Raw genomic sequence first — 25,171 nt, 5'->3', positions numbered from 1 at the left:
GCCCTGGGACGTGGTGTCAGAACTGAGAGTCTCGAAACCTGGGTCAAGGGATTTTCTCCAGAGTTACTCATCAGCTGCATGAGCTGCAACCATGTCCTCTGTAACATGGGACAGTGACTTCTCTCCTGTCCCCAACTACCTTGTCCTGAGCTCCCAGGGGCTGCTTGGTTCCCTGTCTCCAAGAGGCCCTGCTCCCTGGGGTAGCAGCCAGGAAGGACCTGGGCCCCTCTGGCCCCTGCACATTGGTGATGTCATGGCTTGTGTGTGTCCTGGAGAGTGAGAGGACACCCTGCACTATGAATGTCGCAGGGACATTGCCGGCGCTGGCTATGGAGTGGGGCTCCTGGGTGACTTTGGATCAATCACTGAATTGCTCCACGACTCTGTTTTCTTATCTATAAATTGCACATCTTAAAAACATTAAAATCCCAGCACAGTGCCAGGGACACAGTGCGAGCGCCCGGTGACGCTGGCTGTCGCTTGGCCATCACGATCCAAGCGACATCCGTGTTCCACGCTGCGGCTGCTGTGGAACTGGGGCCGTGTCCTGTCACCCTCCTCAAGGGCAGGACAGGAGGACCCCTGGGGGCTCGGGCGGCTGTGGTGACTCACCGTGGCGTTGACGGTGAGCTGGTAGGCCTGCGTGACCTCGTAGTCCAGCTCCCGGGTGACGGTGACGATGCCACGGGCGCTGTCGATGGCAAAGAACTGGGAGGGAGGCTGGAAGGAGTAGAGGACACTGCCGCCCGCGCCCAGGTCGGGGTCCGTGGCGTTCACGATGAAGATGGGCGTCCCCACCGGTGTGTTCTAGGGGACAGCAAAGCAAAGAAGAGTGAGCCGGAGCCCGGGGCAGGGGCTGCTTCGGCCACAGTCCCCCAAAGCCCATTAGCCACGTCCCTCCAGCCAACCAGACCCGGGGCGCTGTCATTGTCATTCTGAGAGGGTTCAGAGCAATTTAAAGTGCAGTATCTATTTTTTTTTCTTCTTATTTGATGGCCTCCTGGTGGCCGTCAGAGCACCGGTTCCAAAGATGATCAGCTCATCCTGGAGTTCTGGATGAGGGGACTCGAGTCCCCAAACCCATTTCATGGTGGTTTCGCTTCCTCGGCTGCAGGCCCCCCGGCCGCCCCAGCCGCAGGCCCAGGCTGCTCCGGAGGGTGACCGACAATCTGGGGAGGTTTCAAGGCAGTAGCCTGAAGCCGTGCACCTCGGGGGACTGGCAGGGCCCGGGGCTCCCCTGGCACCCTAGAGGTTCCTGCCAGCTGCAGCAGTGTCCCCGTTGCCTCTGTGACCCTCTGCTCTATGCTGTGTAGAGACCCTGCCCCTCTCTGACTTGGGGAGTCTGGTTAAGGTCTCCTTCTGCACAGAGGACTTCCAGACCCCTCAGGCGGGCCGTCCCCACTGTGCCCACCCTGCCCCCTGGCACCCCCGGCTCTGCATGGCCCCGTCTCTCCTATAGATCTTGGCCAGTGCCTGGCATCCTCATGTCACATGGCTCCGGGGAAGCCCTGGGCCCGATCAGCCTTGCCCGGCACGGAGCCTCGCCCACGGTGAGTGTTCAATAAATACCCCACGAACACACAGTGACCCTCCGCGAGGGCACTCAGCTCATTACATTCTGAGTATCTGTCTGCACCCACTCCCTGCTGTCAGTTCTCATCTCGTGGTGGCGACCACAGGGCCTGGCACATGTGCTGTGCCTGCTAAACATGGGTTGAGTGGATTTATTTATAATTCAGCGAGTTCTGGACACATCTAAGGAAAGACGATCTAATTGAGCCTTTTCACGGAAACAAAGAAGCAACAACAATAAAAACTGTGCCAGGCCCTGTGCTACGGGCCAGGTTGGCCAGCTCTGTGACAAGCGTCTTTCCCAGTGGCAGCTATTCATCTGCCTTATAAAAGGCAGCTGAGGCACAGAGAGGTTAATAACTTGCCCAAAGTTGCACAGTTGGGCAGTGGTAGACCAAGGCCTGAATCCAGGCCTAGTAAGTGCCTGCTCCTGAGTCCTGTACCAAAGGATCCTGGAAGCCTGGTGTTGGCTCCTCCCCCACCTCCTCCGTGCGATGCTGGGGAAGCTGGTGGCACAGATAGCACCAGAGTGTGGGCTGGCCGGTATGTTCGCTGGGGACAGAGGCGGCATTCCCTGAGCTCTGTGTTCTTTTCACACTGGCACAAAGACTGGGTCCCCTGATCGTGCCGGGCTCCCTGTTCAAGGGGCTCCTTTCTTGGGGGACCCTGGCACCCTGGCGCCCTTGCTGAGCTCTTCATGAGGCCCCTCGTCAGGCTGGGAGGGCCTCTGAGAGCAAAGCCGCGGAGCTGCTGGCTGCTCCCGGTCAGCGGGCAAGTTCAGGCTGAATGGGCAGACCCACGGCCTGTCCATCTCTCACCACTCTGTCCCCCTGGGGTCAGGGGAGACGGACAAGAGGCAGACGGCAGGAAGGCCCTCTCCTCTGGCCAGCCATGACTCCCCAGTGCCCCGTCACAGAACGCAGGCCTGCATGGACTACTTCCCGGAGAAGTGCAGCTCTTCACACTTCACGGACTCAGCAGGCCCCTCACACCTCTGGGCTTTGGAGCATGCGTTTCCTTCAGCAGGGTTTCCCTCCCCGCCTGCTGCCTGCAAAACAGATGTTCTTTCCCTCCAAAGATTATCAAGCCTGCAAGTCTCGGAGTGAGCAAGTGCTAGAGTTTCAGGCCTGGGTAGACCCTCTGTGGGAATCCTGGCCTTGCTGTGTGTCTTTGGGTTAACTACTTAATCTCTCTGATCCTTAATCCACTCTCTGTACACTGAAGCATAATACCAGGTTGATGTGAAGGGTCCATAAGCTCATGAGTGTGAATTTCCCAGCCCAAAGGTGCTGAGAAGATTGGGATTTCAATATTTCAATACTTGATCACCTTTTACAGGGGTATAGATAAGGCACCTTCCAGGGTGGGCAGAGAGGTGTCAAGAAGCTGGTGAAGATCGAGGGCACCATGCTGGGCATTCCCAGTGGCTCCCGTCGCCCTGCACCTGGATCTGCTGGTCCCTGCTCTCCTAGCTCCTGCCAGGTCCTCAGTGGGAGGCATCTCCAGGCTCTCGGTGGGTTCTGCCAAAGGGTGGCTCTGGTCACACTGTTTCCTCCTCTTCGCCTTCAGCGAGGCTGGTAGGGCTCAGCCCAGGTGCCTCCACATCCCTTATTTCCCTCCAGTTCTGCCAACCCCCTGCCCCCTGAGCACACGAGCGCCACAGCCAGCCAGGACACAGCTCTGGAGGAGCCCCGGGGCTGGCCACAGAAAGGATGGACACCTTCCCTTTTGAGAGCAGCCAGCCGCACGTGACAGCTGGACCACACTTCAGCGCGCTGGCCATTCGCCCCCTGAGGAGCTGGTGCACAGAGGGGGGCTCCCACAGGACGCCAGCTCTCAGCCCTGCCTCGGGGAGACGAGGACATTTCACAGTGCACACCCTGTGGTCCTGGCCAAAGGCCTCCCTGAGCACCGGATCAGAGAATTGAAGAGTGGGTCCCGGCGCACAGTGGGGAGGGGGACGGGCTGGTGCCTGACCTTCTTGGATTATGTTTCATGCCCTGCAGTGAAACCCATTTAATTTCTGCGTAACTTAGGAGAGGTTTTAAATGGGCCTGGCAGAGAGCCACTCAGACAGTTAGAAGGGGCAACTATCTGAGAGAGAAAATCGCTGACTTCCTGCATGGCGGGTCCGGGGCACCCTGCTTTTTCAGGGGAATGGGGAGGGGGACAGCTCGCAGCACACACGCGTTCTCCCACACCCAGCTGCTGCTCGCCGCACACAGGCCCGCACCCCACACAAGCAGAACTTCCATGGACCAGGTGCACCTGGGTTTCCAAGTGACCTACAGACAGCACAACCTGGTGGCTCAGAGCCCCGACTCTGAATCCAGACCTTTCTACGGGGAGATCTCACACAGATGCTGTTAAACTGTTAAACACTTTTTTTTTTTTTTCCATACTGGGGGTTGAACCCAGGGGGCACTTAACCCCTGAGCCACATCCCCAGTCCTATTTATTTATTACTTCTGATCAGTTATACATGACAATAGAAACCCAGCCCTTTTTATATTTTATTTAGCGACAGAGTCTCCCCGAGCTGCTTAGGGCCTTGCTAAGTTCCTGAGGCTGGCTTTGAACTTGTGATCCTCCTGCCCCAGCCTCCTGAGCTGCTGGGACTACAGGTGTGTGCCACTGCACCTGGCTGTTCAACCTCTTTTGACCTCAATTTCTTCACCTGTGAAATGGAGCCATGAACAACGCTACCTCTTAGGATTGCTGTGAGAAAGAATTAGATAAGGCATAGAGAAAAGAAACACTCCTTGCCACGCATGGGGCAATATCGATCAAGATTCCATAGATGATCATTGCAATTGGTTACTGTGGCATCAAACATCATGGCAGGCAGGGTGACACGCGCCCCATCTGCAGGGAGCAGAAGGAGAAGGAGCGTAAACAGCCGGCGGATCTCTTCATCATGAATGTAGACAAACAAGCACATTGAAATTCAGAAGGAGGACATGTCCCTTGATTGGTCTTTGGCTGCTGCCGCTAGGACGGACACCATCAAGAGGCCTCCTGGCCAGAGCCAGCCAGGACACAGCTCTGGAGGACCCCCAGGAATGGCCACAAGAAAAGATGGACACACTCCCCTTTGAGAGGGCTTGGGAGCCTGTGAGAGGCAGGGTGAGGGAGATCTAAGGGGGGGGGGGCACCCGAGGCAAGAGAAGACCCTAAACAGGGCCAGCTGTGACCGTGTACCACTCAGGATGGCTCTGATATAGGGCTGGAAGCCACCTTGGGATCATCCAGTCCAGGATCCCCACTTTACAGATGGGAAAAGTGAGTCCATAGAGGGGCCGTGCCCTGCCTCAGGTCTCATAGGTAGTTCCTGGCAGAGTTGTGACAGGAAATCAGGTACCTGACTCATGTATATAGGCCTTTCCATTCTGCACCTCCACACAGATGACACCTGCTGCTTCCCATCTACCCTCCTTCCAAGAAAAGGTGCTCTTCATACCCACAGGGGATGGGTCTAGGCAGCCATATTTCTTCCAAGTGACTTCACACCCAGGACGCCTCTGATTGGCCCAGGAATAACCACCTGACCCAAGGACACGCCTGATTGGCCCAGGAATAACCACCTGACCCAAGGACACGTCTGATTGGCCCAGGAATAACCACCTGACCCAAGCAGGCCAATGAGACGGGGCCTTGGAAATGGAGTGGATTTGCCGTGGGACTCTGAGAAGAAAGATCTCGCTACCAGTGAGGGCTCCAGTGGGTCCAAGGCTGGCGAAAAGCCACACTGAAGCCAAGCTACAGGATGGTGGAGAAGCCCTGGGCGGGCAGTGGAGGCCCATCTGTAGGAGGAGGAACCATGCACAGAAAGGGAGAGGGCAGAGGAGAGGTGCTGGGGCCTCCAGACCCTGCTCCTCACAAGCCCCCGCCCCCCCTTCCCTCTCTGGTCTTGGCCATGGAGCTGTGAAGCTACCGGTCGCTGGTCTCCTTGGGCCTCTGCTCCTTGCTCCCACCTGGCACGCCCAGAGCAATGGGCAAGGCCCCCTCATTGCTGCAGCTCTAACCCAGGTCCCCCCGACCCCCTCCTGCTGGGATTCTGTCCCTTTAACACCCACAACTGAGCCCCAGAAAGCAGAGCCCCAGGCCACCACTCCGGGACAGCTACTGAAAGCCCAGCACCTGTGACATGAGGCTGGAGGTATTACTGGGGAGAAGAAGAAAATGGCCTGGGTGCATGCTCTCTCCCTTTGTATCGTCCCCAGACACTCCTTCAACATGCAGATCCGGGCAGGTCACTGGCAGGGATCAGCATCATGTGCCGAGGAGGCCTGATCCTGGACTTGGCACCGTCAGCCTGCAGAGATGCTTGTGGGCATCATCCCCTTCAGAGTCCTGGATCCTGCCAGGCTGTCCCTCTGGGCTAGTGGTCCACGCCACGGCAGGTCGCAGGCAGGGCAGCCCTACCTCTTCCCACTCCCGTGTCAGCTCCACATCCCCGGTGATGGAGCTGCTGTAAATGGGCCACCCTGTGCAATTCAGAGACAAATAAATCTTTTTGCTACTCCTTGGGGTGACAGGGGAATAGACTCTGGGAAAGTTCTGCCGTGCACAAAATCCTGTTCGTTAATAATAATGACAAATAGCTCCCTTCTCCCACGTGGGGCGGGATCCATTACACTCTGGGCTCCTCCAGAGGGGACTCGGGTGCTCACCGGAACTGAGTGGGGGACTGTGGGCAGCCAGGGGAAGAGGACCCGCTGCAGAGGGACAGAGACGGGGGAGGAGGGGACTGAGGTGGGGACAGTGGAGCCAAAGGGGAGAAGAGCGGAGGAGAAGGGAAGAGCCAGGAGGGACAGGACAAAGTGGGATGGGGACTGAGAAAGGGGCGGACGGTGGCCCAAGGGACAATGGGGCTGAGGGGAGAGAATCTGCAGGAGAGAGAACAGGGCAGAGACGGGGGGTACCTGGAAAGGACCAAGAGGGACATTCAGAGGGAAAGTGAGGACAGGGAAGCACTGACGGGGAAGGGGGGAAGGACGGCGCAGCCCCAGGTTCACGGGGACCCTCCCTGATCAGATTCACTCTGCACCCTCGACGGAGCCCAGCAAAAAAGCCACCAGAGGTGCCATCTCTAAGGGCGTTATTAATATTTATGGAATGCTTGCGAGATGCCGCTTCAGTCTTTAATATCTTATTATAAAGCCTGTTATAAAATGCATTAGTAATAAATTCCTGCAGATGGAGTCCGACAAGGAGCAGGAGCCTTGCTGGATCAGAGCTGGGAACACACACCCCTGAAGTGTGTGCTGCTGTTCAGAGGCTGGGGGGCTGGAAGAGGGAGGGGATCACGGCTGACACAACCCCTCCCGTCCTCAGCCAGCCCTTGGTCAGCAGCCTTGATACGTCTTAATTCATGGCTTCCCTTCCCCAGATAGGGAAAAGGGAATCTCAGAGAAGTGAAGCAATTGGTCCAAAGTCACACAGCTTTTAAGTGGTGGAATGAGTATTCAAATCCAGGCCACATCTCTGTCCCCAGGCCTCAGGGGCCCCAGAGCTGAGGATGCAGAGAGGGCTCAGGGACCTTCCATGGGTGGCCATGTTTATCCTCTTTCCTCTCTGAAGGGCTGGAGCGAAGACGGGAAGCTGGGGTAGTCTGGATTGGAGAAGACGGGCTGATGGAAGGGGATTCTGGAAGAAGGTGGCTGCCCACTGGGCTCCTACTGTAACAGGAAGAAGGAGCGTCCACAGGGGACAACTCTGTAAGCAGGAGCTCCTGGGGCCAGGGGCACACGCCAGTGGCAGGAGTTCAGCTGGACACCAAGGCGTGGGGCTTCACTAGGACCCCTGAGGCCCACGGGCAGGACTTCCAGGGTTCTGCGACATCACAGCTATGGGGTAGCTGGTCGAGGGAGAACCGGGATCTAAAGGAGACAGGGGCTGTTTCTGTCCCCAACAGGCAAGAAGGCAGGGTGGGCACTGCCAGAGGGCAGGGCAGGGTCCACCACAGAACACGCAGGGAGGAGAATCAAGAGTGACCCCTGGGGACCTCGGGACCTCGGTGGAGGTCTCTGGGGCTTCGTTCTAGCAGGGAGGGAACACGCTCGTGTGCACGATCCACCACGGGCTTGCATGTGCTCAGGGCCTGTCCTGCAGAGGAATCAGACACATCCCGCCCCGACACCTCTTCTCTATACCTGTGTCTGCTCCTCCAGTGACGGGCGTTGCCGGTTCCAAAAGGTGCTAGGTTCGCTCTGAGAGCCGGAGCAGGCTGCCAGGTGGGGGATGCCACTGTGAGGGCAGGAGGCGCCCTAAAGTGCCTGGGTCCTAAGACTTGAGGATTTTGGGCTGGCCTGGTCCCCCAAGCCTTTTGAGTCTCCAGGAGGCTCTCTGCCGTCTCAGCCCCTCCTCCTGTGCAGCCCTCCAGCTGTGTATGGTCCTCTCTGGACCCCTGGAGACCCCCCAGAGTGCTCCCCCACCTGCTCCCCCACCTGCTGGCCTGCGCCTGTTTCTGCGGCTGCTGGCCTGATGGAGCGGCCCTAGACTCCCTCTCTGTTGCCTCCTAGTCCTCCTCCTCCTCTTCCTCTTTGCCACGTCTTCAGTCCTGGCACTACTACTGGTCCATAGAAGGCACTGGATAGATGTTTTAAAAGAATCAGGGACTTTCCAGTAAACATGCCAGATTGAACACATCCATTTATTTCTGTTTTTGTCCCAACCCTTCACCAAAATGACAATAAAGGAATTAAAAATGCATAAATTCACAAGGGCAAAAAGAACAGAACAGACGTCAGCAGATGAAGGATATCAACAAAACCCCGGAAAATGCAAACAGATGGGCCAGTTCTAACCGCCTTGGGAGATGGGGGGCTGAAGCTGAGCCCCTCAAACCTGGGAGAGCTCAGGAAACGGGAGTCCTGATCGCGCCGACTGAGAGATCAGGGAGGGCTGAACAGCAAGACTGGGTGACAATCTTAGAAAAAAGTAGTTCATACTCAAATCCCTTCTCCAACTCTTGCAGGAGACGGGCGGTTCCTTTCTGGAAGGTCTGAGCTAGTCAGGCTCCAGACTGGGAGCCAGACCAGGCATGGCACAGGGAGGGTAAGTGGAGTCAACTCCACACCTTCACCCTCCCACCCCACAGCAACCCTCTGCAGTCATTCAGCTTCTGGGAGGCTGAGAGTCAGGCAGGACACAGAGAAACCAGCCCAAGAAAAAACTGAAGTGAAGCATGGTGGCGTATGACTGTAATCCCAGCAGCTCGGGAGGCTCAGGCAGGAGGATTGAAGGTTCCAGTCTCAGCAACTTAGTGAGGCCCTTAGCAACTTAGTGAGACTCTCTCAAAAAAAAAAATGAAAGAAGGGTTGGAGATGTGGCTCACTGGTTAAGCATGCCTGAGTTCAGTCCCCCGGGGGGAGAGAGAGAGAGGGAGAGAGAGAGAGAGAGAGAGAGGACTCAAATAGTAGTGGGGTTCCCTCAGAAAAACAGCCAGGTCCTCACCTAATCACCCCATAATGAATCCCACTGGGTATCAAGTAGCCGCTCAGCCACCTGCCTCAAACACCATAGTGAGCAGGCAGCTAAGTGGGAACTTAACCAGGAAGAGGCAACGAGGGCTTGCTACCACTTGGGAAGCGCCTACAATGTGAGAGACAGAAAGAGAAACATTAAAAGAAATAATGACATGAGTCTTCAACATCCTTCTCGGGGCAAGACAGAGCCTATTTGAAATGGAAACATTCCAAGAGGAAAAAGAGGCCAGAAGAAAGCAGAAATTCAACAGAATTGGAAGGTCAAGGAATTTCTCCAAAGTAGAACAAAACTCAAATAAATGAAAATGGGGAAGAAAACTAAGAAAATTAGAGAAACAATTTGGAAGACTCAGCACCCAACTAAGAGGAATTCCAGAGACAGGTCACAGCAAATAGAGGTAACAGGGAAACTTTCCCAACTGAAGGACATTTGTACATTGAAAGAAATCACCGCATGTTTAGAAGAAAGGCTCACACAGAGGCATAAATCCATCAAGTTTCAAAGCACTGAAAATGTAAGAGGACGTCCTAGAGACTTTCAGAAAGAAAACAAAATACCACACACAAAGGATTAGGAATCAAGGAGGCATCAAAAATCTTAACAGCAGCATTAAGGGCTGAAACACAAAGGGGGAAACAACTTCCCAATTAGGGGGAAATCAGAGTTTTATACCCAGCCAAACTATCACCAAATGTAAGCATGAATAAGTACGTTTCAGATAGAGTGGGAAAAAAAATCCCCCATGAACTCTTTTTCTGGAAGTTACTGAAGAGTGTACTCCACCAAAACAAAGGTATAAACCAGGAAAGAGGAATCCACGACACAGGAGACCCCACTTAGGAGAAAGGCAGAGGACTTCTGAGGGCCAAAGATGAGGCGGGAGGGGAGCGAAGTGAAGTCCTCATCCTCCATAGTTGGAGGTGAATGGACAGGTAACGTCTAAACTGGAACGTGACTTAGACGGAAGAAAGTAGGTCCCAGAGACGGGACGAGGCTGTCCCAGGGTAGGGAAGGATGGGGCAGGCTGCTCTTTTTCTTAGACGCTGAGCTGTACCATGAGACTTTTAAGCTCATGTATGTAAACTTTGATAAAAGTTAAAATACAAATGATAAAGGACGCTGGACCCCAGGCTGGACCCCGAGTGCTCTCCTCCTTCAGCGCCGTCCCCTGGAAGGGATCCCAGGAGGTGTCTGCCCTGAAGCGCTCCTGTCCCATCTTGTCTCACTGGCTCCTCTCTCACCTCCGAGGCAGCACCCCCAGACCCTGGACGTCACCATACAATGATCAACACTCTGTGAACTCATCTCCTGTCGGGGCCCGGCTTTGCTTGGGCTCATCTGCACCCCAGCCCCAGAGTGGCCCCACTCCAGGCCCCTGCTGTGGTGTCTCTGCCCTTCCAGCACGTCCTTCTGGAGAGTCCCGGGAGCAGAGGGGAGCTGTCACCCTCACTCCTCGGGGGAGGCTACGGGCCCGCCGTGTTTCTGGCTCACCCGTCCAGGCTCCGCTGAGGACACCCTCCTGGGGCTGGGCTGGGCTCAGGGGCAGGCGCTCACCTGGCACGTGTGAGGCACTGGGTCCCATCCTCAGCACCACGTGACCGTGAACCACTAAGACAAAGGTGTGTGTCCATCCACGGCCAATGACAATAACAATAAAAAGAGACCCTTTTCCCCAGCAGACATGGGCCCTGACCTTCACACAGACGCTGGACAAGCAGGGCTAGTGCATCCTCCTAGAGGGACATCTGGGGCCTCCCCCCCCTTTCCTCAGAAGGTCGCTCTTCCAAGCCAGGTCTGACGCCCAGGTGTGAAATGGCCTGAGCCCCCTCCAGTTCAGAGGCCCAGGTGATCTGCGGCGACTCCCCCACCCACCACTGGCCCAGGGACCTTCCCATAGAATAAATGGCTCTAGAGTCTGAAGGGGGCCCCTATGCCACCTCCCATGTGTGCCCACGTCCCAGGGCTGTCGGGGCACCTGCCTCCTCCAGGTGTCCTTCACCCTCTCACCTGCTGACCAGGAGGCATGGGGGAGGGGCAGGTGGCAGCACCGGTGTTAGGCATCGGGACAGCAGCTGGCCAAAGGTCATGGGCCACCTGAGACGGGAAGGGCCGTGGTGGCCGCACAGCCCAGCACCCGCACGGGCCCCAGCCCCAGGACCTCTGCTTTCCCTCCCCCTGGGGCTGGGCTTCACCTTCTGGGCTGTGGGAGGGAAGAGGGACTGAGGGCAGAGGCCTGGGCTGGGATCCAGTCCCCACCTCAAGCCCAGCCTGGGTGAAGAGTCTTATTGGCTGCTGGGAGACTCATTCCCTCCAATCAGGAGCGGGAGGCATCCAGGTGGGATGTCATCCTCAGCCTGAGGCCTGATTAGGGGAAACGCCAAAACAACTGTCCCACTCTTGGGCGCACCCTGGCAGCTCTCCATTAACTGACCCCTCCTCTGTGGCTGCGGGGCAGCAGGGAGACACCAGATGCTTCCGCTCCCATCTGGGAGGCGGCTGCAGTGGTTCTGACTCTGCCTGGAGCCGGATCCCAGCAGGTGAGCCCCGAGTCCAGAACACCTGAATCTGAACTGCTTCGAGACCCAGAGCTTTTGGAACGTCGACCTGACACTCAGATTCGGAGCGTTCTGGATTCTGAATTTGGGGATGGGAGTGCTAAACTAGTAGAGTCCACGTGACAATTCCAGGATCTAAAAACTCCCCAACCTAACAGCACATCTGGTCCCAGGCATTTGGGATGAGGGACAGTCACCCTGTGTGGAAAAACACGTTCAAAAATCAAAGACGAACCCTAACTAAATCCTCACATCCTCTGAAGGGACAGAACATTCCAAGAGGAGAATCCAGGGACTGTGGGTGACCTATGGCACAGTCCTCTCTGAAAAGCCAGCCTGGTCAGCTGGGTCCAGGGCACTGTCCCCGAGGGCAGGGCTGCAGGGCTGAGACATGAGGTGGTCCCGAGACTGGGAGGATTCTAGAAAGTGCAGTCTCCTGTTTTTAAATTATTATTTAATAAGTAAAAGCCTTTTATGGGCCTAGGGTACTAGTAACACTACTGAAGACCCCGTGTGAACCCTTTTCATGACTGTCTTCTCCATCTGCCCGCAGCCTGTGCCGCACACCCTCCCCGTCTCCCAGGTGCCCGAGGCCAGTGATAGTGGGCAGGAGCACTGGGCTTCTCATCCGGGCGGCCGCAGCTCTTCACCACGACGCTACACTATTCTTGGTGACCAGTTGAGCAAAGTGACCTGGTCCAGGACCCCTGGATGGCCAAGGTGACCTTGAGGACCTGGGACCCTGTCATTCCAGCCAAGTGCCAGGCTAATGACGGTGAGGGAAGGACAATTCAGGCCATGCAGAGGTCCCAGATTCACAAGTGGCAGGTGACAGTGGTCTTTAGGAAGTGCCAGGAGTGGAGAAATCAGTTCTGTGGGCCTGTCAGGTTCCCTTCTCCGGCTAGCCCTACACATTTAGGGAGTGACGCATCGCGAGGCTGGATTTCCACACTCACAGGCCTTGTCTTCCCAACGCAAATGTGGTTAAGAGTAATCGCAAGTAGCTTTTTACGGGGAGGAAAATGGACAGGTAAAGGGAAGCCATGAGGAACAAAGGCATCGAGGAGTTTTCTGCTGGGGTCCCAACTGTGCCCCTTATGTACTGTGTGACTTTATGGAAGTGAAGCAACCTCTCTGAGCATTGGTTTCTGAACAGTGAGATAGCCATAATAAGAAACACTGTCCCATAGGGTTATTCTGAGTCTTATGATAGAGGCTGCGGCAATGGGCCTAGTGCATGGTAGGTGCTCAATAAATCATAGGCTCTATTATCACGCTCTTGTCTTGTGGGGTAGGTGTAAGCAGTCAGGGGGGGATGTGTGCAGACGATGGTCTGTAGACTGTACAAGAACTTTGCAAGTCCTGCTTAGGGTGGCGAGGTCTGGAATCAGAGGGAACGGCTCTGAAGGCCGAGATCCCTATTCTGCTCTCAACAGAGACAAAAGGCCCTGGGAACACACTGAGTGGCATTCGACCTCCACCCCATCCCAAAGGGGCTCCATCTCCAGCCCCCACACCACTCCCTCCATGATGATGAATCACGGTAAACAAAATGAATATGCAGATCCCCCGAGGGCGGGCCTTCCATCCTGAGGAGCTGCTGATGAATGGATGGTGGATGAGAAGAGAAGACTCCCCAGCCAGGCAGCTCTCCTGCACGCACACAGGCCTCCTGCCCGGCAGGGTGTGTGCTCCCCGGGGACAGGGGAGGGAGGCGGCCGAGGCCCCCAGGCTCAGGATTTGTCTCCCCTGTTCCTGTGGCTGCTGCTGCTGGCCCTTCAGGCTGTGTGAAGTCCCTTCAAGCAGTGTGACATGATAAGTGGGACCTGTCACTTGTACCCAGGGGGCTTACAGTGGACAGGGCTGGGGGAGGTGAGCACCTGGCTGTGAGGAGCTGAGGAAATGAGGCTGGGAGAGGGGCTGGCCGGCTCAGGCTCCGGGCAGGGAGAGGGCAGCTGCTGGAGCTCACAGGCCCTTGGGGAAGGGTGGTGGGGTTTTTTTTGGAACCAGGGATTGAACCAGGGGCCTTAACCACTGAGCCCCCTCCCCAGCCCTGTTTTGTGTTTTATTTAGAGACAGGGTCTCACTGAGGAGCTGAAGGCCTTGCTTTTGCTGAGGCTGGCTTTGAACTCCCAATCCTCCTGCCTCAGCCTCCCCAGCCGCTGGGATCACAGGTGTGCAGCACTGTGCCTGGCCCCTGGGTAAAAGCTTAGACCTTAAGAGGTGGAGAAAGCCCAGAGTGGTCAGAGAGGAAGAAGGCTGGAGAACTGGCGCCGTGCAGCGGTCTGCTCCTCTGGATGCGTGTTGGAATCACAAGGGGACATTTTAAAGTGTCAGGGCTGTGGCCACTTCCCGCCTCGGAATTTCTGATTCCCAAAGGAATTCCCTACTATGTCGTCCCAACTAGGATGGGAGGCCACTTCTCCACCACCCACCATTCCTGGCCTCCAGGTGAAGTGGCACCCCCTTTCTCCACAGAAAAGCCCTCTTCACCAGGGCTGATTTTAGGCCTGTCAGCAAAAGAGTCCACTGTAGATAAACTTCCTATTTTCTTTTTTTTTTTTTTAAACTTCCTATTTTCGTGTCGCCCTGTTTACTTGGCCACTGGCCCAGAAGATACCAGCACTCCAGGTGCTGGACACTCCTTACTAGTTTTTCACAAAGGTATCCAGTATAGTACTTTGAAGAAATGTGCAACAAGGCCTCTGGCCTTGAGCTTCACAGAGATGTCTACATTTTTAAGATAAGTTACAAATGGGCTCCATGGTAACAGCTGGCAGGGGGAGGAAAGAAAGGGGAGAAGAAGCTCTCCCCTTCTCAGGTGTTGTCCTTGAAGGGTTAACTTGCCCAGAACAGAGAAAGAAAAAGCTGCTTTTGTGTGAACTTCTGCAGACTGTGAACTTCTGAGCCCCTCCCCTTCCATGCTGGGTATAAAACTCTGAAACTCCCTGAACTCAGGGTTCAGGGGATGGATTGATGACAGCCAAAGCTGTGCCTTCTGAACCTGGCTGCAGCCAAATAAAACTGTTTCCTGCTGTCTTTGGTGCCTTGCCTCATCTGTCCCTACAACACACTGAGGCTGTGTGGGGAGCCCTGGACTAGGGCACAGAAGGCCCGTATCATCGACGCCCCTGTGCAATCCTGGACAAGGTGAGGCTGAGGCTGAGGCTGGCTTCAGGTCCCCTCTGTCCCATGGGGGAGCTGAACTACATGATCTCACATCTGTTCCCTTCCTGCTTTTTCAGGGTGTGAGTGGAAGTTCTTCCTGAAGTCTAATCAGAAGCTCTCTTACTGCCAAGCAACCCCTTGGCTCTGTGGTGGTCCTCAGAATAGAGAAGGGCACGTTCTGAAGTGGACATCATTAAGGGAATTCCTCTCTCCCTTCCCTTTCGGCCAGGGTCTGGCGCTCCATGAAGATACACACCCCTCTCAAGTGGAGGACTCCTCCTGCTATGGTATCCGCCTGTGGTCATCAGCAGAAGAGGGATTTCCTGCAGAGAGTGAAGGCCACCGTGGACCAGGTGGCACCCCAGCAGTCAAAGGCCCTGTGGTCCAGCCTCGGGAGCTCGCAGATGGGTCACGGCCCTGGGAGGGCAGGGGACACAGCCCCCAGACGCCTGCCCTGCCCTGGCACTCCTGGGCGGCCTCGGTTTCCTCGTCTGTAAAACTGGGGTTAAGCTCCTCCCTCCTCCGTGGCCGTGGGTCTTAGACGAAGCCAGGATTCGGCGACACTGAGCCCAGGGCCTGGCCGCAGCTGGGAGCAGCTGCCTGCTGTGACAACCGTCCGCACTGCCAGGTGGGTGCGGGAGGACCAGCACAGCCTGGGAGCCACTCACTGAGGAAGACACCTGGGGACCCGGGCTGTGTGGCCTGAGGAAGTGTCCCCGGATGGGGCCATGGGTTCTGAAGGCAGAGGTGACGGGCACCTGTCCCTGCCCGGGGAGGCGAAGGCCCGCTGTGGGGACTGTGGAAGGAACAGGGTCTACATGTGCTTGGTAGACCCAGGCCACCCCTGGCTTCAGGGACAGCAAGAAGCCCTGGTACACAGGGGCCATGACCCCCCCAAGAGAGGACAGAGGCCAGAGTCCCGGATGCCGGCCACCGCCAGCCTGGGCCCCATGCCTCTTCCTTCCTTTTGTGGTCCTGGTTCCGGGATGAACCCAGGGTGCTCTACCACGGAGCTGCGGCCTCGGCCCTTCTTATCCTGTCTTGAGACAAGGTCTGCTTGGCCCCAGGGCCTGGTACTTGTGATCCTCCTGCCCCAGCCTCCCAGTGGCCAGGAGTATGAGCGTGTGCCATCGAGCCCGCGTCTTAGGACAGCTGTGGCCTCATCCGCTAAGACCAGATTTCCAATAAACCAAGCGGCCACTCCTTCCCCAACAGAGCCAGAGGAGGTGCCTCCTGGTGGCTCCAGCTGATGACCACCCAAGGGGGGTGGTGGGGGGAGTTCCAGGGGCCTCCCAGCCTCCTCTGGGAAGTTAGAACGCAGAGACCAGCATCCACCAAGCTCTTCCAGTCCTTCCTCCTCCTGCCCTGGGGCACCTGCCCAGAGGGGGGGGGGGGACACAGCCTCCAGCTCCAGGGGCACACTGGCCTCCCCCCAGGAGGCACCACGGAGCAGGGACAGGAGTTGCAAATGACTTTCATTAGGCAGCGCTAACACCATGAATTACAAATGAAACCCAGCCGAAGAGGACCCTGGCAGCCTCACCTCCGTTTGATATTAATTGGGCGACACTTTGTTTTAATGGTACATTAATTAATGCGGAATTTCGACGGAAGTCCTCGTGACACTCACATTAATACAAATGAATTCATTACCGTCGGTGTTATTACAAGAAATGACAAATAAATCTGTAACAGTGGGACCCTTCAAATAATAATCACGAATCATTAGCTCTGCCTCCGTTTGTACTGTAGCTTGCAAATATGTGGATGTGTTTTCTGCTGTGAGTGCGCCTGGGAATTTTTTTTCTTTTTTGGGGGGGCTGGGGAGAGGCGACTGGGGGGGGCTGGCTCTGGGGGTGGAAGGGGAGACTTTTCTGCATCTGCTCCCCCAGGGCCCTCCTCCTCCTCTCCCCAGAGCCCTCCCCCAGGCAGAGTCCCCCAAGTCGGGACCGTGATTGGGGCAGGACCCCCAAACCCCAGCACGCCCCCCCACACACACTCTGGGTCCAGAGGATGGAGTGGTGGGGACCCTGGGGTGGACCTGGGCTGGGAGGGGGCTGTGGGGGTGGCCACAGCAGCCATTTGTCCTTGACAGGTTCCTGGTGGTCGGACTGGTCTTCAGGTCCCACCTGAACCTCAGGACATGGGGGGGACGCCCGCGGCCACTGGCCAGCCCAGGGCCAGGAGCTTCACCCCTCCCTGGTGCGCACGGGGATCCGGGCCTGACCCCATCGTGAAGGACAGGAACCTGTCCAGGGAGGTGGCCTGGCGTAGCCACAGCTGCTCAGGGGAGGGCGGGTGTGGGCACAGCTCTGCTTCAGTGCCAGACTCCAGGCCACCAGCTCTTCCAGGGAGAAGCTCCCATCCCCCAGGGTGGGGGGACGGGAAACCCCCGCGACTCAGGCCAGCTGCCCAGTCCCGGCTCTGGGCTTCGTCCTGTAACGTCCCCGTGTCCTCACGGGAGCTGGGGGACAGCTCTCCTCCTGGTTGCCTGTCACCCTCCCAGTGACCTGCAGTTGCAGACACGATGGTTTTTGCTTCTCTGAGGTGGTAAGCAAGGTTCCAGCCACGCTGGAAAAATGCACAGAACTGGCCTGAGCGGTTCAGACGGTGTGCATTCCCCAAGTGGGGGGCTGGGGGTGTCCACGGGCCGCCCTCCTCCACTCTGCACCCACGGCAGGCAAGGCCGATCCTTCAGGGTTCTCCCAAACTCAGCTCAAGATCACAGCCCAGCAGCACACTAAGAAGCTTCTATGAAGCCTGGCGCCATGGCGCCCGCCTGTGATCCCAGCAGCTCGGGAGGCCGAGGCAGGAGGATCACACGTTCAACGCCAGCCTCAGCAAAAGCTAAGCAGCTCAGTGAGACCCTGTCTCTAAATAAAATACAAAATAGGGCTGGGGAGGGGGCTCAGTGGTCGAGTGCCCCTGAGTTCAATCCTCAGTACCAAAAAAAAAAAAAGAAGCAGCAGCTCTTCTATCAGCGGTTTGGAAGCTTCTGGGGACCCCTTTTTAGCGCATGCTTCTCTGGAGGACTAAAACAGGCCCCAGGCTCCTCGGGGGGAGAGGCCCACGAGCACTTCAGCTCAGTGGCTGAGGTCAGTTCAATGGCCTCTTGGGGTTCCTGCAAGCTGGACCCTGTGATCCGGAGCTCCACGCACCTACCTGCCCATCTGATCTTTTACGCACAGCAGCCCCTGACCTTGGTTCACACCTGAGACAGGGAAGCCAAATGCAGTTCTTCTGTCCTTGAGTCACCGCCAGTGTGGCCAACGCCATAGGCCCTGCCCAATGCCCAGCCCTGTGCCTGGTCCTAGGAGTCCGGGTGCTCTGGGCCAAGACCCACCTGGCTCTCAGCTGCTGCTCCAGAGGCCGGAACTGGGCCGAGAGCAGCCGGCTGCAGCCCGGGTTGGGTGTGCCGGGCGCTCTCCTCTTCTCCCTCTTTCTCACTGGCACTGAGTGAACCAATTAATCACCCAACATTGTTAACTGTACTAATTACGCTCGCTCTTGAAACTTGTGGAACAATTATTTACTGTCTCTGCCTCACGAGCTATCCATCATGGTGATTGCAGGCCGGATGTCACTTCTCTGGAGCCATGACAGAAGAGACCTCGCCAGGCTCGGAGCTGGTTTCCCAAGAACTCCTTCAGAGGGCTTGGCCTGAGCCCAGGCTACATCCTGAGGGTGTGCTGAAGGCGGTGGCCTCTCCATGGGAACAGGCATTACAATCTGATAAGGGGCAGCTCTACACTGAAATTGAGTGGAGCCTTTATTATGCAGAAATGGTTCCCCTAAAAATTGAGACCACTGAGTACTACCCTGAGAAGTGTGCTACTTCCTTTTTCCTACATTTCTGTGAGTGTGAACACAGTGCCCCCGTGGGCCAGGTTTGGCACATTACCCCCTAAAATTTATAGAGAGGCTCCACATGCACATTGGATTACGGTTTTCCTCCTCAGACCCCAAGTCCAGAGCTCCATACTGCTTCTGCCCTGTCCACGACAGTGCCTATCCCAGACCCTGCTCCCCCTGTCCCCGAGTCCCCTTTCCTTGGAGGAGAACTAGTGCTTCTGCCCAGGATCTTTGTGAAATGGAGGAGACAAGGAGATCGGATGGCGGGAAGAAAACACACTTGCTCCCTCTCCACCCTCCACCCCCTCCCTGAGATGGCCTGGTGACAGCGTGTGATGTGAGGCGAAGGCTGTCTGCAGGCATGTCTTTATTCAGGCCCGCGGCAGGCCCAGCAGGCCGACTCCCTGTCCCCTGGGCACCCTGCCCTCCCGGCCCCCGCCCCCTCTGTCCTCGGTGCACACTTCCAAATGTCAGGGCAAAAGGCACTTAGAGCCGACCGCTGAGCCCGAGTGCATTACTGTGCAGAGACTCGCTCTCTCACCACGCAGTTGACAGGCTGCAGGCGGCCTGCAGGGGCAGGGCCAGGCTGCCATGGGCCCCAGCCATGGCCACTCTTCTGGCTCCTGTGGGCAGGAGATGGCAGACTCAGGAGATGGCAGACTCAGCCTGCCATGGCCTTGACCTCCATGGAGGTCCCCTGGTCCCAAACGAGCAATGCCCACTCGATACTGGAATATCAATGTCTGACAGATGCTTTAGACTCAATACACCTAGGACAAATTCTCAATCTCCCCTGAAAACCGCAGCCCTGGCCCTGTGATCAGCAAGCTTCCCTCCACATCCAGATACTAAGTTGGAACCCAGAGACTGGTTTCTCTTCCCAAATATCATTCTGCTCCCCTCGCCTGCTCCCACAATGGCCTTCTTACAAGGCTCCCAAATCCTGTCTGGCCCTGTATTAGTCTGTTTTCTGTTGCTATAACAAAATAGCTGAGGCTGTGTACTTTATTTAAAAAGAAGAGGTCTATTTAGGTCACAGTTTGGAAGCCAAAAGTCCAACATGGGGCAGCTTCATCTATTAGACCTCTGGGGTGGCTGTGTCATAACAGGGTGAAGTGGAAAGAGAAGCAGCCGAGTGCAGAAGGGCCCAGCACGTGGGGAGGACTCATTTTACAACACCCAAGAGACCAGCTTAATCATTCTTGAGGGCGGAGCCCCCAGAACCTAATCTCCTCCCATTATGCCCCACCTCTTAAAGGCTCCAATACCTCGACACCGAGGAACTTCCAGCCTACCCTGCTGGGGTGCATACTCACACCATCTCCCAGCCACAGAGCCCCACAGCGTGGACGCCCCAGCAGCTGGTGTGAACTCTGTGAAACTTACCTCCAGTCCTTCTGCCTTGGCCTCAGGAACTCCCCCGTGGCCTCCTGCTCACCTTGGGATCTATATCCCAGCTGTGGCCTTCTCGGCCTGGCCTGCAGCCACCTAGATCCCTCCACTCCACCCCCCTGCTGACCTCCCTCCAGCCCCCTGGCCTTTCAGCCTCTGCTTATCACACACACTGGGGCCTCACTGCCTCCAGGCTGCTGCCCATCTGTCCATCACTGGGATTCTCTCCTCATCTGCATCCCAATGGGCCTTTGCCTTCCAACCAGGTCCTGCTTTCCAGAACCCTGGCCTGGGGCAGTCTCTTGGCTGGCCTGGCTGAGAGGCCTGGGGCTTTTCCTTGGGTTCCAATCTCACTTTGTAATCATAAAACTCCTTGATTATCATCTGTCTCCCCTATGTGAAGTCCTTGACGGGGGGGGGGGGGGGGGGGTGTGCATCGGGGGTGCTCACATTGTGTCCCCAGGGCCCGATGTGGTACCCACTGTTAAGCTGGTTTTGTTGAACGCCTGACATCCTGGGCACCATCTCTCCACCCTCTCCTCATTTTTCTGGCTCATGAGGTTGAAGGGAAGTGCCGACTCTGAATTTTCTCCCTTTCATTCATTAAAAAATATTACTGAGCACCTACTATGTTCTAGGTCCTCCTGGCAGTGGAGGAGCACGGACGGGTATCAACTCTCAGGGGGGCACAACTATCTAGAAAGGCTGAAGGCAGAGGTGACAGGTGTGTCCCTCCCCTGCATCAGGCGGTCTGTCCTGAACCTGAATGGAGCTTTGGCTCCTGGCCCCGCTGGGTCTGGTACCTGCTAGTCTTTGCTCATGCTGTTCTCTCTGCAGCCCCCTCCCTCCCTCCATCTACTCATTCAGCACATAACCACTCAGCACCTAATGTGTGTCACGCAGTGTTCTAAGCGGGGGGGACACGCAGGTGAACTCCTAGGCAGGTTCCAGTCCCATCTTGGTCATCCCACCCTCCAGGAAGCCGGGTTCTCTAATTCCCTGAACCTGGGTTGGGGGCCCATTCTGTGGATCCCAGAGTCCCCACCCTGAACTGCCATCTTCTCGGCACTTTGTCACGTGGCATATACATCCTTGACTGCGCTGAAGCTCCCCAGCGTCTCGCTCACCACGCACCCCGGCACCCCTGCGCCCGGCACAACTCGGCCACGGAACCAAGACCCCTCCTGCTCCCCCTGTGTCTAAAGCAGACGGTGGAGAGGGAGAGACCTTGGACACAGTGCAGCTGCCCAAATGAACATGGAGAAGGGGCGTTGGCAGGAAGGCCAGGGCCAGCGGCGGAGAGGAGGAGGGGCTTTAGGATAAGACGCACAGGTGGAAAAGTCCATCCCGCCCTGAGTCTGAGAGCCCCGCGGCCATCAGGTCGGAGGGAAAGGAGGCTGTCGGGCCAGAAGTCCTCCACAGGGGAGAGACCGGCCAGGACATATGATCAGATCTCACTGTGTGTGTATTGAAATGCTGCCTGCACCCCACAATCGCGCACAGTCAGCATGTGTCAGTTTAAAAATACGTCAGCAGCCGGGTGTGGTGGTGCACGCCTGTAGGGCTCGGGAGGCTGAGGCCGGAGGATCACCAGTTCAAAGCCAGCCTCAGCAAGGCCCGAAGCAACTCAGTGAGACCCTGTCTCTAAATAAAATACTAAAAAGAGCTGGGGATGGGGCTCAGTGGTTAAGCACCCCTGGGTTCAATCTCTGGTACCAAAAATAAAAAATAAAAATACATGAATAAAGAAGAAGAGTGCTCAGACAAGCCAGTGTGGATATGAGACTTCAAAGCTCGAGACCTCCCCGCGTGTCCTCCTGGTACCACCTGCCACTCACAGGGCATGATATGGCCTTTGCAATCCCCTTGGCCCCCTGTGTGGAGAGCTGCACCCTAAGACAGCGGGTGCTCCCCCACCCGGCCCCGAGACCTCCGCTCACACTTCTGGGGAGAGGCCTTCCAGACGGTGGTGCCAACCTCAGCTCCAGCCCCGCCTGCTGGGTTCCTCCCCAGGGCCCTGGACCCCCCAGACACAGATCCAGGTGCTGCTTTGCAAGTCCAGTCTCTGGACCAAAGCTGCGACGTTCCTCTCTGAGAGCAGGGACGGACACACAGGAGGCCCTCGAGATCTGATTTTGGAATCACTGCACAAACACCTGGGAACAAACCAGAAGACCGTGTGCGGCAGGCAGAGCTCACCAGGCTAAACACGACAGACTCTGGGGCGGGTGGGAGCAAAGAGCAACCAGCCACCTGCTGATGCCATCAGGGGCCACGAGAGTGCTCGTGGATGAGGAGGCCTCTGGCTGTTCATGAAACAAAGAGCCCACGAGGACTTCCTAATGTGTCTCTGAAGGCCACTGACCTCTCAGCCAGGGACGGGGCTCCAGGTCCCCTCCCTGTCCCACCTCTCTCCCTTGCAGCCATCTCAGCACCCGCCCTCGTCCCCTCTTCGCCCCTTCCCCCGTAGCAGGAACTAAAGGGATCAGATGACCGGCCACCAGGAAAGGCTGGGCAGGAGTGTCCTCTGTCAATCGTGGCATCTGCGGCTCCCTGCAGGTGCACCTCTCTCCTTCAGCAGCAGCTTGGAGGGGCACAGCCAGAGAGGGGGCAGTCCCCACCCCAGCCCCACGCTGAATGCAGGTCATGAAGGGACAGGCACCAGACCTGGGCCAGCAGCCACCTACATCTAAATCGTGCCATAAAATGACTCCCTGGCTGTGAAGGAGTTGGAACAGCCCCTGGTGGGTTTCCTGGCCGCTGGGAAGTCAACGATTGCTTAGAAGCCGGAGCGGGCGAGGAGGAGCCCTGCCTCTGCACCCCGGCAGCTGTGGCCACTGTTCTTTGTCCCGTGCGCCTCCCTCGGGCAGCGGGGGCCTCGACCTCATGCCTGATTGCGGGAGGGGGGTTGGGGTGCAGTGCATCCAGGGTGATCCATGGGGACTCCTGGGCTGGCGTGGCCTCCTCCGTCCTGGTCACTAAGAGGTTAACCTCTCTGCCCAGCGTCTGCCCCTCCAGCAGCGGAGCAAGGAGGGGAGGTGGGTGTGGGCCGCTGGAGGCCCTGATTGCCCACGGCCCACCGCCCGCTCCTGCCTCCTCTCTCCTCCCTCCCCCAGCAAGGCTGGGGTGGCGGGCACCCCTCCTGCTAGGGCTGATTAGGCCTGATTTCTCCGGCCGCTCCCGCCTCTGGAAGCCTCCCCTGTTATTAGAGTTGTTTTCCGTCCCCTCTCTCGGTCGGCTGGCGAGGTGAGTTTATTCGGTTTGATTTCTGCCCCCTCCCCTCGCCCGTCCACCTTGCGCATGCCTCTGGCCGTCCTGCAGCCCAGAGTTCAGCAGAAACCAAGAGAATCAACTTCTCACCCAGAGTCAAAATAGCTACCATAAAGCCAGGTGACCAATAAAGCTTCATTTAATGTCACTTTGATAAAAATCGGAGACCTGTCCCCTCACCCTACCCCAGTCAGCAAGGGCAAGTCTGGCCTTTAAAGTGGCAGCTGTTGGGAGGGGACAGAGCCGATCTCACCTGCAATCTGCTTTGTCTCCCAGCCCCTGGAGACCACCGGCTGCTCTCCCCCTGCCTCAGCACTCAGCCACTGTGGAAGAACCAAGTCCCTTGAAGCAGCAGCTCCGCAGCCCTGGGACCTCCTGGCCCCACAGTGCCCCAGGGGGAGAGGCTGAAGACGGTGCTGGGAGCTCCCGTGGGGCCTGTCTGGCCTCCATCTTCCCGTCTGTCGAGTGGGAAGAGTGCAGGGATTTGTGGCAAAATTCGGGTACAGATGAAAGGTGGGTCACAGCTCTCACCAGAGTCCTCTAGGGGGATGGGGTTGGCACAGGAGACCCTTGGCCTGGATTCACCAGCACAGACCACACGGCTGTATATGGACCCAATAAGCCTGCGGTGGGCCAGCGGCCGGGCCGGGCTCTGGAGAGGTCAATGCCAACACCACGTCCCTGTCCTCCATGAGCTCTGAGGGCGAGGGGCGTTACCCCCGGATCCCATCTTCAAGTCTGGGATGGCAGCATTTCTTTTTTTTTTTTTGGGGGGGGGGTGTCCAGGGATTGAAACCAGGGCACTTAACCACTTTTCAGTATTTTATTGAGAGACAGAGTCTCCCTGAGTTGCTCAGGGCCTGGCCAAGTTGCTGGGCTGTCTTTGAACTCGTGATCCTCCTGCCTCAGCCTCCTGAGTGGCTGGGGTTGCAGGAGTGTGCCAGGGCACCCGGCTTATGACAGCAACAGTTCTTCCAGGGCTCTCTGGATGACCAAGATCCACAAGGCCAGGAGGCCTGGAGGGTGACAGGTTTTGGATCAGGCTGGGACCAAGGGTGAGAGCCTGTCCCAAGAATCAGGATCTCCCTGCCCCGCCCCCCACCCCTTGTGCACCTAGAGCCTGGTGCTCAGCTCTCCAGGCCTTGGCGTCCCCCTGGAGGGGACTGCTGAAGGAGCATGCCCTGAGGCCACAGGCCAGGCTGTCTGGACAGGCCCTGGCCTTGGACAGGCGTCATCACCCAGGACCGTCCCTGCCCCCCACACCCAGCTCCCTCTCCTTATGATTCCCCGATTCCAAAGCCCAGGGCCGCAGGACCACAGAAGCCCCTCCAGCTCCCCATGGGAGGTCCTCCCTGCTCAGATCGCGGCATCCTTAAAGAGGCTGAGCTGACAGGCTGCTCTGCCTGCGCTTCCTCTTGAGGGGGGACGGGAGCTGGAGTGTGGTGTGGCGGCTTCAGCCCGCCCAGCGGCCAGGTGGGGCAGTTCGGCTTCCCAGTCCCCCCCCCCTCCCCCTTGGGGCACTGAGCTGTGGCGGCAGAAGCTAGTGCTTTCCAATTTCACGCCAGGTATCAGTGGCCAGTCCCTGGCTGGCCTTATCTTCTCAGCTTCCTGCCCAGGTGGGCGCCCCCTGAGCTCAGCCTCCTGCAGAACCTAGAGCAAGGCTGCTCCAGGGCCGAGACATGCAGACAGCAGGGACCTTGGAGCAATGACATCTGCAGGGCAGGCAGGGAGGCTGGGTCTCGAGTCCTGTTAGAAGAGGTGGAGGCCTTCAGCACACTTAAACCAAAGACCAAGGTTCAAGAGCGGAACAAGAGACACAGGTGAACCATGATTGCTAGGAGCAGAAACTCCCTAGGGATCCCACGGCCTCC

At 57.2% G+C, this 25,171-nt stretch overlaps 1 protein-coding gene across 1 annotated transcript in view; it reads right to left on the bottom strand.

Moving 5' to 3' along the window:
* Positions 1–25,171, bottom strand: part of Cdh23 (cadherin related 23) — a 338,545-nt gene that overhangs the window by 221,829 nt on the left and 91,545 nt on the right. The window contains exon 6 of the mRNA XM_026405783.2: positions 613–807. Coding sequence (XP_026261568.2) covers positions 613–807 — 195 coding nt within the window. The remainder of the gene's footprint in view (positions 1–612; positions 808–25,171) is intronic.

The sequence above is a fragment of the Urocitellus parryii genome, chromosome 5 (assembly GCF_045843805.1).
Source record: "Urocitellus parryii isolate mUroPar1 chromosome 5, mUroPar1.hap1, whole genome shotgun sequence".
Lineage (NCBI taxonomy): Eukaryota > Metazoa > Chordata > Mammalia > Rodentia > Sciuridae > Urocitellus > Urocitellus parryii.
This window is presented reverse-complemented; position numbering and strand designations above follow the sequence as displayed.